The 13,605-nt window shown below is 39.3% G+C and overlaps 1 protein-coding gene across 1 annotated transcript; it reads left to right on the plus strand.

Annotated features, from left to right (window-relative positions):
• The first annotated feature begins 3,029 nt into the window (after positions 1–3,029).
• Positions 3,030–12,431, plus strand: LOC139733099 (E3 ubiquitin-protein ligase TRIM45-like). The gene is made up of 6 exons (XM_071643945.1): positions 3,030–3,256; positions 4,412–5,692; positions 6,244–6,373; positions 8,619–8,733; positions 10,762–10,888; positions 11,485–12,431. Exons 2-6 carry the CDS (start codon positions 4,492–4,494, stop codon positions 11,751–11,753), a joined length of 1,842 nt encoding a protein of 613 aa, XP_071500046.1. The 5' UTR covers positions 3,030–3,256; positions 4,412–4,491; the 3' UTR covers positions 11,754–12,431.
• Positions 12,432–13,605: the final 1,174 nt, after the last annotated feature.

Consider the following 13,605-nt stretch of genomic DNA (forward strand, 5'->3'; position numbering starts at 1 on the left):
TGGGAGGGGGTGTCCCCCTCCCATGGTGAGATTTTTTGCATTTTGATGTTGTAAATGGTGCAATTTGATGCATGTTTTTGATTGTTTTATCGACTTGAAACAGCCCCACTTATTTAAGGTAACAGTGCATTTTGATGTAAATATATATAGTATTGAACAATTTGCCTATAAAATGGTATAATTTAAATAAACTTCTTGTATTGATTCTTACAATGAACATTATGAATGCTGTCTGTTAAGCAATCAAACAGAAAAAGCATACACACGAGGGTGTACATAAGGGGCATTTCTCCTCTCATACGAAGGTGATTTTGTATTTTCAGACCTGAAATTCAGCGATCTTGTGCAAACTTTTGGTGCTTTACTTGAATTTTTTCCAGCCCCTCCCAAAAATAATAATTCAAACAAATAGGTTTGTTTTTTTTTTTCATTGAGGTGTTAATGGCTCTTATTCCGAGTGTGCATCATCTCTGTGTATGTACAAAGTATAGTGAGGTAGAGTTTAGGGGGAGGATGTGGGAGGGGGATACCCCCTCCCACATCCTCGACGGAGCTTTTGAGTTTTTAGAATTGAAATAAATCGATCTGAAGCACACTTTTTGTGGAAAATTCGGAAATTGTCATTCCCCATTATATAGTGTACTAAGTCTATAGAAGGGACAAGGTAATGGGAGGGTGGCAAGACACCTCTCCCACATTCGATTATATTTTTTTTCACCTTCCAAATCCCCGGTCAAAATCTTTGGGGGCGGGGGGGGGGGGGGCGACTGCCCCATCGCCCTCCTCTTTGCTATGCCAGTGAGAAAGGAGATAATATCCCTTCCCCCACGACGGAACTTTTGAATTTTTATAAAGTTAAGTGACAGATCTGGTGCACACTTTCGACGAAACATTTGTAAATCTGTCAATCTATAGGTGTATTAAGTCCATGGAAAACAGGCCGAACGGGGGGAAGGTGTGGAAAGGGGTATCCCCTCCCACACGAGAGAGACTTTGCTTTTTTAGAATTGAAATTCAGCAACCTGCCACCTGTATGGTGCACACTTTGGATGAAATAATTGGACAGATTTCTAACAAAAAAGCAAGAAAATCTTTTCATCTCTGGAATTATGATTATGTGGGGTGGGGCAAATGGAGCGCTTGCCCCTCCAACATTATAGGGGCAACTTTTTTTTCTGTCAAAAAGCAAGAAAAATCTTTTCATCTTGGGAATTATTAATTATGGGGGAGGAGCAAAATCATAATATGCTTACCCCTCCAATTCTTTTATGGGGTTCTAAGCTATTTCGAGGGTGCTGAATCCGAATCTGACTGATGCGACTCTTGCATCCTTGAGGATTTTGAGATATTCAAGATGGCAGCCAAAATGGCCGCCAAAACCGGAAATTCCCCTGTAATCCCTTCTAAATGGTGAGAAATTGAAAAACTGTTGATGGTTTTACTAGTTCGAGGGTGCTGGATCAGAATCTTAAAACTTTTGTATTCTTAAGGGTTTTGAAATAATAAAGATGGCCATCAAAATGACCGCCAAAAATGGAAACTCACATGTAGACCCCCTTTTTCCCTTCTAAATGGTGTAAAATTGAAAACAATTATTGATGGTTTTACCCTATTTTGAGTTTGCTGAATTTGAAGCTGCAGGATACAGCTCTTGCATCCTTGATGATTTTGAGATGATAAAGATCATGGCCGCCAAAATGGCCCCCAAATCATGCCGTCAAAAACGGAAATTCCCATGAGGCCCCCTAATTCGTTCTAAATGGTGTAGAATTGAAAACAATTGGTGGTTTTGCCCTATTTTGAGGGTGCTGAATCCAAACCTGGTTGATGCAACTCTTGTGTTTTGGGGCTTTTGAGGATTCCAAGATGACCGCCAAAATAACTGTCAATATTGAAATTTTTGGGACCCTATTCAGCATCCTCGGCATTTTGTTGTTGCCATTTTTGCATTACTTCGGGTTTTCAGATGTCCAAGATGACCGCCAAAATAATTGGCAGAAATAGAAATTCCAATGTTGATATTTTTGTTCTAAATTGTGCTTGAATTTGAACATAAATTGATGGTCTCACCCCATTTCGAGGGTGCTGAAGGTTTTAAGATATTTACAATTTTTTTGTTCGTTTGTTCATTTTTCCATCTGGGAAGATGGCTGGATAGCCCATATTCAGCTACTTTAAGCTGGTCTTCCATGGGGTCCAGTTGGATGTGAGGTGGGACCACTTCACCGGGTAAACACCCTGCTCGATCTTTGCAATGATGAATGAATGAAGCGGGATCTTTTACGTGCATGACTCTCTCATATACACGGGACCTCCATTTTATGTCCTATCCGAGGGACAGATATGTCCTGTATAAACGGAAATTCCTTGATATTTTCTTATAAATTGTGAAATATTGTGCTATAACGTGAAGCGAGGGATTAAAAGTAATAATCCGTATTCTTGACTTCAACTCGGTTGAGCAAATTTGTCAAATCAGCCAACAATTAATGGCATCCAAAATGACTGTCACAATGGTATTCAGTACATATACTGAGATATTCCGATATGTCTCAAACGGAACTTTAACACGTAATGGAAAGAAAAATGATAGTGACATCATACTGAAACGTAAAAACACAAAGATAAGAATGAAAAAAAAAATATGCACAATTGTTATAAAGTAATGCCTGTTAGCCATGCAATAATGGCTCCGCAGACTGATGTGAAGTTAATGCTTTTGACTATATTATTTAGAGTAATATTAAATCATGGCCTGCTGGTATTTGGTGTTGAAATTTGTCTTGTATTTTTATGATCTTCCTATGGAGGTGAAAAGCTTCCTATTAGTGTTACACTCTATTACAAACGGTGTTGGAGCTGCTCCAAAAGGCGCCTCATGAGGCACCCCTTACACCTGTTCAGTGAGAGGTGCGGCACTGTCTACGTCTCGGCAACCTCTTCAAGCAGGCGTACGAACGTGGCACCACATCGCGACCTTCCAGCCTTCTAATTCTGGTAATAGCGCGGCGGGTTTGCATGGTTATTTACACAAAGTCTGCATGCATTGCTGGCATGAAATATTGCAGACAACGACTGATGCATGATGAATCGCCCGTCCGTCAGTCGTCTCCGATCCAGCAAGTAAACGTGTAACGCGTTAGGCTACTACTGTGTGTCTGTAGTATGTACAAGTCTGTTTACCAAAGATGAGTGGCAGTGTCGATGTACCGAGCAGCGGTTCGTTGTAAACCCCCGAGACATTTGACCATGTTTGGTAAGTCTGAGAAGAGGTTTATGTATTTGCATATCGTCGTATGTCATCTTGGGAAAAGACGGAATAAGTTACGTTTTCCATTTGTGAGTTGTAACCCGTCAGATGAATTAGTTTCTAGACCATAACAACAACTTCAATTTACTGCAACGGGACTGGAGGCCTCGCTCGCCGGCCGAGCGCGCTGTTCTCTCCCGTCGGTCTAGCCTAGCGCCTGTAGAGACGTTCACAACTTTACGCAGCTCTGCCTGACTGCCCTGCATGCCAGCAGTAGACTGAGGCGCGGCGAGGCGTCTGTCACAATAGGGCTGTGGATGCGCTGGCTGATTTTCATCTATGCTTGCGGTCTCTTTCGGCACTCGCCACATGACTTCATGCACTGTATACTCCTTGTAAATGGCACTTCCCATGAAATTTCAATTTGACATAGAGTCTACTAGCACTAGCCTTGCACAGACGGCCGATGTCTCGATTTGAGTGAAGCTGAAATATAATAGCAACTTACTATTGTTACTCTTCTTCAGTTCTCTAACGTGAATTGTTTGAGAGCATTTTGATAGTAGAATAACCTCTTGCTGTCAGTTGCTGTAACGTTAAATGAAAATGTGCTTATGAAAAATAATGGTTATACTGAAAAATACTAATGTTAGTAATAATCAAATGACAATGTACCCGTAGGCCTACAGACGGTATAGTACTAGCATTGCCATCGGGACAGTTCCTAAACTAGGCCTACATTTTGTACCTTTTTTTTTTTCTCTCATTTGATGAACACAACTGGTGCATACTCTGTAGACTGTACATAGACTAACCCCGGGACGCTCCGTATACACAGTTACACACTGTGGGAGCAACACTGCGTGTTGGGGCTGGTCGCAGTTATACATAGACATGCTGTTAAATGAATACCATCTTTCACGATGCAATTAAAATTGACATTGTAATTTGTATGTATGCATTGTACATGTAGTATCTTGAGTACCTGGTACGGTACCAGTATTCTGTTTTTACTGTACAGGTTCATAAATGTAGTAGCTTGTTTCATTAAACCTAGTTCTATATCATTTATCTTGGACTGTCTCTTAAAATCTACAGTGTAGTTGACTATCTTGAGCCTCGATCAGTTCATATTTGTTTTTGTTTGTTTCATATCCATAGACACCACAAGCTTCTAATACAACTCCAAGTTTTCAGCTGCAAGGAAGATTATGTTAAGTGTCTCTGCATGAATTTCAAACATGTCAGACTCGATGACTGAAGAAGGGCCTTCTGCTAAACAGGAGGCAATGGATGCTAAAGTCACATGTGGCGTTTGTAGAGGGCGCTTCAAAGACCCTCGTCTGCTGCCATGCCTACACACCTTCTGTTTAGAATGCTTGCAGAATCTCGAGACTCATGTAATGTTTTATAAAGACGATGGCAGCAGCGACTCAAGCTCCCTAAGCAGCATGCTGAGTAACCTTGGCAACAAAGCATCAGCCATCTTGTGCCCGACATGCGGCACAGAAGTGGAGATTCCGAAAGGAGGGGTACAAGTCTTCCCAATCGATTATATGGCTCAGAGGATGTTGGTTCTCGATTCACTAAATCCCAACACCAACAATCTTATCTGTGACTTGTGTATGGACAACTCCAAGGCCATATCTCGCTGTGCGGAGTGCATGGTGAATGTCTGTGGGTTTTGTGCTCAGGCCCACAAGAGACAACGGAAAACTGCCAGCCATGATGTTGTGAGTCTTCACGAAGCTCAGCGTCAAGGTGCAACAAACTTGCACTGCCCAGTTTCGTGCCCAAAGCACCCACAAGAGGAGCTAAAAATGTACTGTGAGACGTGCGACCAGCCAGTCTGTCGTGAATGCTGCCTCATTGGGCATCGCGAGCATCTGGTGGAATACACGGAGGATGTTGCCAAACACCATGCCAGAGTTATCACAAACCTGGTGTCCCGACTGCAGCCGCACATACAAGCCATCATGGCTGGCCGGGCGGCCTCGGCTCACCTGGAGTGCATGATCAAGGAACGGGGAGAGCAGGTCAAGTGTGAGATTGACCACTACTACGACACCCTGATCCAATCCATGCAGACGCATCGTCAGATGCTGCTTATGCAGGTCAGTCAAGTGTGTGACAGCCGCGTCAAGTCGCTGCAGTCACAACGCATCCAGCTGCAGCAGATTCTCAACGACATGGAGCACTGCAGTCAGCTGGCTTCCAGAGCTCTTGCTGACAGCAACAACAAGGAGCTGATGTCCATCAAACCATTCATTTCTCAGAGACTCTGCCAGTTGAACCGCATCTCTTACCAGAGCACCCCCAAGGGTGAGGCAACCTTGCAGTTCAAGCCCAGGGTGATGGCTAAAGTTGTGAATGGGATGGAAGTCCCTGGCATTGTCGACACCAAGATGGCTGATCCAGGGAAGAGCTATGCCAAAGGTGATGGTGAGTGAAGCCATTTAAAAATGTCACTTTTAATGAGATTGAAGTTAAGTTATGAACACAGATATAGGAGACATGTGACATTGGTATTACAGGTTTAGAGTTTGTTTGAGATATATCCCTTCTACATTCTACATACACAAAAAATGGCTTGTTCCTTTGACTGGCATTAAGTCTATTTGATAGTCATACATGTACATAGCATGTTTTGTAAGAGTTGCACAAAGTATCTAAATGAAACTCTAATATCAGTGTAGTTTTCATGAGAGAAGTATCAAACTAATTTTCTTGTACATATTTGTTCCTTTAAGCCTATGAAGACATGAGTAAACGATGCAGATTTGACTGTTCTGCTTATTGACCTTGTGACTGTGTATGACCGGAAATGTAACACAAGCTGAGGTCAGGCAGCTGTGTAAATATATTTAGCTATAATCATGAGTCAGACCCACTTCCTGGAGAGAGCTATTGATATGAGACTTCTGCCTCATAAGACATAATTTGTTTTTTAAATGTTTCATTATGTTGTATGTTACCATCCTCTATGTCTCCAGGTATTTGTCGATCCTACTTAGGCCAAGAGACGGGCATCACTGTGGTCCTCCAAGATTCTATGGAGCAGACGTACCGGAATGGAGCTGATGAGATCACGGCTGAACTGGCAACCAAGGAGGGCAGGACAAGGTCAGACTTTTATCTCTCCTTTATTTCTTGTTGAAGCTATTATTTCCTTCCTTGTATTGTTGTTAAGAATTGTTCATGTTAATGAGTCATACACCTCATCATACATAAACTAGTGTGTTAGGTCCTCCCCCCCCCATTGTCATCTCATGAATTGAACACTTACCCAAATACCCCACTCAGGAAAGTAAAATGTAAGATTCTTTTGTAATGCCTTGCCCCTTCATTGCTAGCAATTATTTGTGTTCTTCATTAGTTGCATGGAGCTTACCTAAGTTGCTTGCACATGTACATACAGTTGTGTTGTACATCTTTTATTTCTTTTTGCCAGCAGAAGTTTCGCTTTTTTGTTTTGTTTTTCTTGATTTTTTTGCTATATCAATTGTAAAATTGTTAGGAATGGCTGTACTTGCTTTACTTTATGCTTGAGATGTAGAACTGTTTCTTTGTTGCTGCTGGCTGATGTTCATAAACAGATCTTGAGGGTCTATAGATTTTTTTTTTTTTTTTTGGGGGGGGGGGGGGGGGAGGGAGGGGTGATCTTACACATTAAAACCAGATCTATGTTTGAGATATTCAGTAGATATGCAATGTGCTTAAGGCTTTCCCTTATTTTTAACAAGTAACCCAGGCTTTGGTTCTCATTTGTTAGTAGCCGACTAGGCACAGAGTGAATCTTGGAGTTCAGTTCAAGTCAAGGTATCCATTTAGAGAAAGGCACTGTGAATAGCTCTATCCTGAATCTAGGCCATTCATACATGTACATTTACACAGACATAGCTTAAAAGTATAAAAGTTTGTTATTTGAGGTGTGTAAAACAATCTTGCAAGTGATTTAATTCACAAATGAGAGCCAAAATGATGGAATGTTTTAAGAAGTGCACATTTTGAGGAGAAAATTTATTGATTTCCTACCATAACATTTGACATAGAGTGCATTTGTATTAAATGAGAGGAAATATTTATTGCAAGTGGTGAATTTTGTGAATACTTAAGTACCGGTACGTCAGTTGTTTCTGACAACGTAGCAAAATTTTGAAGAATAAAGCACTGTGAAAAGCACTGCATACTGCATTATAATTACATTGCAGATGATCCTCTCTTATCAAGTGTTAGCCCACTGTAAATATCATATGAGATGGGGTCGTTTTAATTATTTCATGATGCCATGATGATGCCAGAATTCAAGCACAATGTGTTAACCCGTTGCGTACGGGAACCTGGTGGCCTGCGTATTATGTCTATGGGCATTTCAGAATTCAGTACGGAACGGGTTAACAGCTGTAGCCATTCCTGACAGCTTGATTTGAGTGTGTGTTTGGCATGTCTTTGTACTGTGTTTATTGCTGTGTTATTCTGAGAGATTTCTCTTTGTTGGTTCCCAATGGGTCGTTTCTCAATTGCTGACAAATTGTTATCTTTCCATTTGTTTTCCCTATTCGAGTACCGTATACTGAAATTGCAGCATTTCAGATCATTACACGACTAAAGTAAGACAGATAAGTTTCCCAGAAGAAAAAGAAAAGAAAAAGCTTACATTATTATTACAAGGAACTAACAATCACTGGGCGATAAAATATCCTATGTATTGCACACATTAGGCATGAGGTACTTAGATTATTTCGATGATTATATCAAAGATGTTGATTAAGAAGTTGGCTTTTCATGTTCTTATTATACTTGTAATACTAAATGATTATTTTTAGCCATTGAAGATCTCCACACCTAATGGTGTTTACAGTTTAGAACACATTTTATGTATTTTATGCTACATGCTGCTACACTGTATACACTAAAGATACCGTATTACATCTTTGGCAAGGGAATTGTGCAAAATTGGAAACAAGTAAGCAGACATCTAGCAGTCAACATTCTTTAGAATAGGTGACGGTTAAGAAAAAACAAATTGAACAATTTTTCTTCCTTTTTGTGTGAAAGATTTCATATCGGTTTTCTCCTTCCAGTCGATATCAGATACAATATGGGTCAAGAACTTGAGATCTGACAGTCCAATAACAAGTTTAAAATTTCCCCTTTTTGTTAGAAAGATTTCATATACACATTGTAAGTTCTCTCCTTCCAGTCGATATCAGATATGGGTCAAGAAATTGACATAAATGTCTTTGACAGCTTTTATTTTGTTGCTATCCTTTTTGTTGTTGCTGTTCTAAGTTGTTTCCAGCACATTTTGCACTGTTTTTCTTTGCTGTTTTGCATGTGTTTTGATTGATTTTGTTGCTCCTCCCAGGCCCTTCAACTGTAAGGTGTTTGACAACAGGGATGGGACGTACCAGGTGACCTACACGCCCAAACATCTCGGGGCACACTTTTTGCACATCTTCGCCAACGGGAGTCACATTAGGGCATGTGTTTTGATTTGTCTTCTCATTTTTCTCTGTACTCTACCTCCAAAATAGAAAGATGTTCTGAAAAATGCCATTGAAATAAAATCAGCACATCAGGGATGCTAGATAATTATGTGTATCAAGAATTTGAAAGTCATTTGAATGTGAAATCACATAACATTGCATCCTACATGTATGTACATGTATACACCTAACACTTTTAAGTAGCTATATCTAGGACAATGGATATGACATCTCTTCAATATCATCTATTGACACAAAACTGTTTTGCAAAGAAAGACCAACTTGACATTTTCTTTGACTTCCTATGAAGGTATTTTTTGTAAAATAATCCTTGAATGTGATAGAAGTTTTACTCTTTGATAAATCATATTTATAGTCATAGTATTTTCTTTTGGGGGATACTTTTCCATTTCAGTTTCTTTTCATCTTTAAATACAGAGTGTCATATTGTCTTCATCATTAGGTAGTTACTGGCTGAAGAAATATGACATGTGAAATCAAAGCTTTTAGTAAGCAGGCCTTGATGAAAAGTACAATGTGTACTAAAAAAACAGTGAAAATGATAACGTCCAGCTACATTTGTTTAACATTTGAGGAATACTACTCAGCAGACCTTTCGGCTGATTCACCAAATTGTTTATGACATGGAACTCATTGGATGCAAAGGGATTTAATTCACTGGTTTTCAAATGGTCTCCACTATCACTTGTCTTGAGATGCTACAAAACAATAGGAGATGCTTTTATTCTCTGGGTTATTTCCAAAACATCTTTCTTCACAGGGTGGGTTTTTTTTTTTGTGTGTGTGTGTGTGGAGGTGTAAACAGAATTGGGATGTGTTTGTTTGTTTTTTTCTTGTTGACTAGTGTGAACCTCTAAGTACCAATGTGCAAAGACTGAACTGAAATGTTTTGCAATTTCCTCAAGTCTTTTACAACTTGATGAAATACTACTTGTTCATGATGGAATATTGAGATTGTTTACCATCAATATAAACCTCTTAACAAACATCTGACATAATGCATGTTGTAATGTACCAGTGTGAGTTCATCCTGTATCTTTCAGTGAATTCCTTTTCTTCAAGTGAAAAATATGCAGTGTAGTTAATACTTTATTGTAATACTACAGTTTAGACACCTCCCAAAGTAGGGTGTATGTGATACAAATCCATTATAGTGAGTGTATGAATCCTGGAAATCACCAATGTGTGAACACTGTATCAGTCTTTACACTTTTATTTCACCTACAGTTGAAAGAAAACCATTACAAAATCAAATTTTAAAGGTCTCCAGTACTTGATATATCTGACTTGTCATTATTATCTTTCTTTCTTTTTTAACATCTAGATTTGTTTGAATGACAAAACTTGATACTAGTCGTGTCACTTCTTCATTGGATTTCATTGTTACCTTTTTAGCCAACTTTCATTTGTTAGTTATGTACTATGTGATTCCTACCCTTTTCTCCCTATCATGAGAAATTGCATCTGATATTTGTCACACTCTGTCTTTGATAGTAGTTTATTGAAGTTTTTTGAAGTGAGACTGACTTGTTTACAAATGCCTGAAGTTTAATGAAGCAAAGCCTGTTGACAGACTTTTTTTCTTTCAGATCACAATGGTAAATGTTGACTAACTTTAATACAAAAAGTGATGGTGGATTGCACATTATAAATCTTCCAACTGACTGCCACTGCCTTTTCTCTCTTTAAGAACAAATTGAACAGATGTTTTGTGTACATTTCTTTGCATGGAGAGATATGCACATGACCCAGCTTGTGGGAATATGTGACATGTACTACTTTTAGACATGACAGTCCTCCAGATATAAAAACATGTTATGAGTATTTGTTTCCTCCAGACAAATATAAGCATTTTATTCACTTCATTGTAGAAATTAAGGTAAAGAATATAATATGTTCCATTTGCATTCTATTGCTTCAGTATCAATGCAAGATGTAATATTGACTTACATTTGCAAATTACGGCTAAAGTCAAGTTTGTTACTTTGGTGAAAATCACAGGGAAGCCCCTTTGGCATTATGGTGAAGGCCGGGCGGCAGGACCACACTGGAGTATGGCACTGCTGTTCATTCTGCTCAAGCGAGGGCAGCAAAGAGGCAACTTGCGCCTGTGGTGGTATAATGCCTGGTATGTACAAGTATGATGACAGCATGTTTGGAAGATAGAATTGTTAAAATCCCAAACATTCCATTGTTTAGATTTTGTGTCAAAGTTTTAGTGTTTTTAATAGATGGACTAATGTTGCAACTGTGATTAAAGTGTTTACAACTCTTTGAAAGGTCATAACATTGATGTTAGCCACAAAAAGTCCTTGAATTTTCATATTGATTGTAGAAAGACCTTGTAATGTGTTACTTTGTAGGGTGTACATGGTATCATACTTTACAATGCACTGCAATTCTTCAGGGCTTTTTTGTTTTTTTTTAATGGAAACCAAATTTGTGTTTTGAAAAAGCGTCTACCTTTCTCAACCACCCTTTTCCCCAAGAGTTTACAGGGGAAAAAAATGAAACTCAAGAAAATAATCTGAAATAATCCTAGAATTTTCCTTGCTAGATCCTTGAATGTCAATTCTAAATGTGTGTATGGACCCTGTTAGCACAACAGTGTGATTCGTGCCAAAGTTCAAAGTGCATTGTGACAGCGTGATTCATGCCAAAGTTCAAAGTGCATTGTGACAGCAATTCACATGAAGTAATCATAATTCTATGTCACATATGCAGGGGGCTTCAAGGGGTGCGGCCACAGCCATGCCGGTCACCCTGGACGGTGGCACTGGTCCTGCTGTGCAGTGACCGATAAGGACGGCGACTGCGAGGCCGCTCACACCATCTCCACCAATCTGCTCAACACCGTACGCAGCCGGCTGCAGAGCACCAGCTCTGGATCCAGCGACAAGTCCTCGCGGTCTGGGGATGGGCCTCTGAAGTTTGTGGACAGACCTACCGTCAACCGCAAGCCTGCCAGCAAAGTCAAGACCATATCCCTTTAGAAAGTTAGCAAGAAAGCACTCTGATGCAAAGGAAGTCATAATCACGTGCAAATAGAGATACAAAGGGCCAAAGAAAGCTTGGCTGTCTGCTTATCAGAGCTGTGCAAAATATTTATTTTTGACGTAGTGTTTGCATGAAATAGAACTTTTTTATTCTTTAGCTACCAGTTCTGTACTTCAGCATAACCTATGAACAGAACTGCTAATGTTTTGCAGAAGAAGAAGTGTATTCACCAAGTCACACTGGTCTCCTGGTCAGAAATGAGGGAGTTTGAGGATTGTGTCATATTTTATGGTAATATGTAGTGCAACATTTTGCCCACCTGTTAATGCAAATTTCTTTGTCTATAGTGTGCTGCCATATATGTTAAACAAAACAAAACAAAAACTGAATGTGAGAACTACCAGTACACAGCATATGTTTGGATTCTTTTGAGTGCACGTCTTATGTATATCATGTAAATTTATACACTAACAATTATCGGAGCAAAATGTGTGCAAAGCTGCAACAGATTGTTGTTGCAAGAAAAATGAAATGCATTATATCTGTATGAAGTACACAAGAATTTGATTTTGTATTCTGCCATGTATAATTTGTGACTTAACATTCATGTTTTACTTAGATATTACCCATGTTACTTAATTTTTGTATCAGATCATTTCTAATGGAGATTGTGAAGGGGGAGGAGGGTAGCAGATGTGACGTAAATTATGAAATGAACATTATGTTGCCTAGCTTTTGTACTTTCGTACCATGGGTCAGTCACCCTATGAGAATGAAGAGCTGAAGTCATCTAATGTAGTATACATGTACTTATGACTATTATCACTTATTGCTGGTGCTTCACTTTTCAGGTTAGGTCTTGTATATCCTTACATGTAAGTAGGTTTCTATCTTAACCCATTGAGGATGGGCTGATTTTGCTGCAACAGGCATTTCCCATAGACACTTGCCTGAGTACATGTATACTCCGGACTCGTCCTCAACGGTTTAAGCTATCTCTTCCGAGTTATGCGATATTACTCACTATAGGCTTGCAACCTTGTCACCGAGCAGCTGCAAAGGTGAATCAAAGAAACATGTTCATACTGCCAGCAAAGACTTCAGTCGTAGAGGGTATTCATTAGTGTAGCTTGCAATGAGCCTAGTGGCAAATATTTTGAGAATGATATACGTAGTGGTATAGATCCTGGTTGGAAGATTTTTGTTCCCAAAGAATGTATTGTTGATTAATTAACACCAAAGATTTTCATTCCCATGCATGCTTTCTGTACAGAGTGGCATGCACTATTTTGAATGTATGGTCACTAATTTGATATCTTCTACACAATATGTATGGTACTACATATCCCATCTATTTTGTTTTCAGATGCCTGTCGAATCATGTGCTTAGAGACTTTGGTTGCAGTGAGTTGTTGTACCATATTTTTGTCAGCCTGTTGCTTTGCATACCATCAAAAAACTGTGCCAGAAAAAGCTTTGATACATAGGTGATGCTTACCGGTACTTAAATGCTTGATGTCAAGTTCCTGGATATTTTTATCACATGAAATGTTACAACAATCTTGAGAGGTGGCTGAACTAGTTCTGCTGCATTTTGCACAGCAAAAAGTAATACTTAGGTGCAATCCCATTTTTGGTCTTGTTGGTAAACAGGTTGGAATGCTTGTCAGCACACAATCTTGTGGGAAGATCATTTGGTGAGAATTCAATCTCAATTTCAATTCATTCAAAACCAAACAAACATATCAAGATTACATGAATCACTGGTAAACTTTCAGTGGATACAATGTAATACATGTTAATTCTGTACTGAATTCTTTTGACTGTATTGAGAAATACTGTATGCAG

The sequence above is a fragment of the Diadema antillarum genome, unplaced genomic scaffold, assembly GCF_040938485.1.
Source record: "Diadema antillarum isolate AM-2024a unplaced genomic scaffold, OU_Dant_1.0 scf00000024, whole genome shotgun sequence".
NCBI lineage: Eukaryota > Metazoa > Echinodermata > Echinoidea > Diadematoida > Diadematidae > Diadema > Diadema antillarum.

Excerpts from the sequence above, each read along its gene's own strand:
- LOC139733099 (XM_071643945.1), top strand. The coding sequence starts at position 4,492 with ATGTCAGACTCGATGACTGAAGAAGGGCCTTCTGCTAAACAGGAGGCA. Across the intron at positions 6,374-8,618 it reads ACCAAGGAGGGCAGGACAAG|GCCCTTCAACTGTAAGGTGT; the intron begins GTCAGACTTTTA and ends TGCTCCTCCCAG. Across the intron at positions 10,889-11,484 it reads CTGTGGTGGTATAATGCCTG|GGGGCTTCAAGGGGTGCGGC; the intron begins GTATGTACAAGT and ends TCACATATGCAG.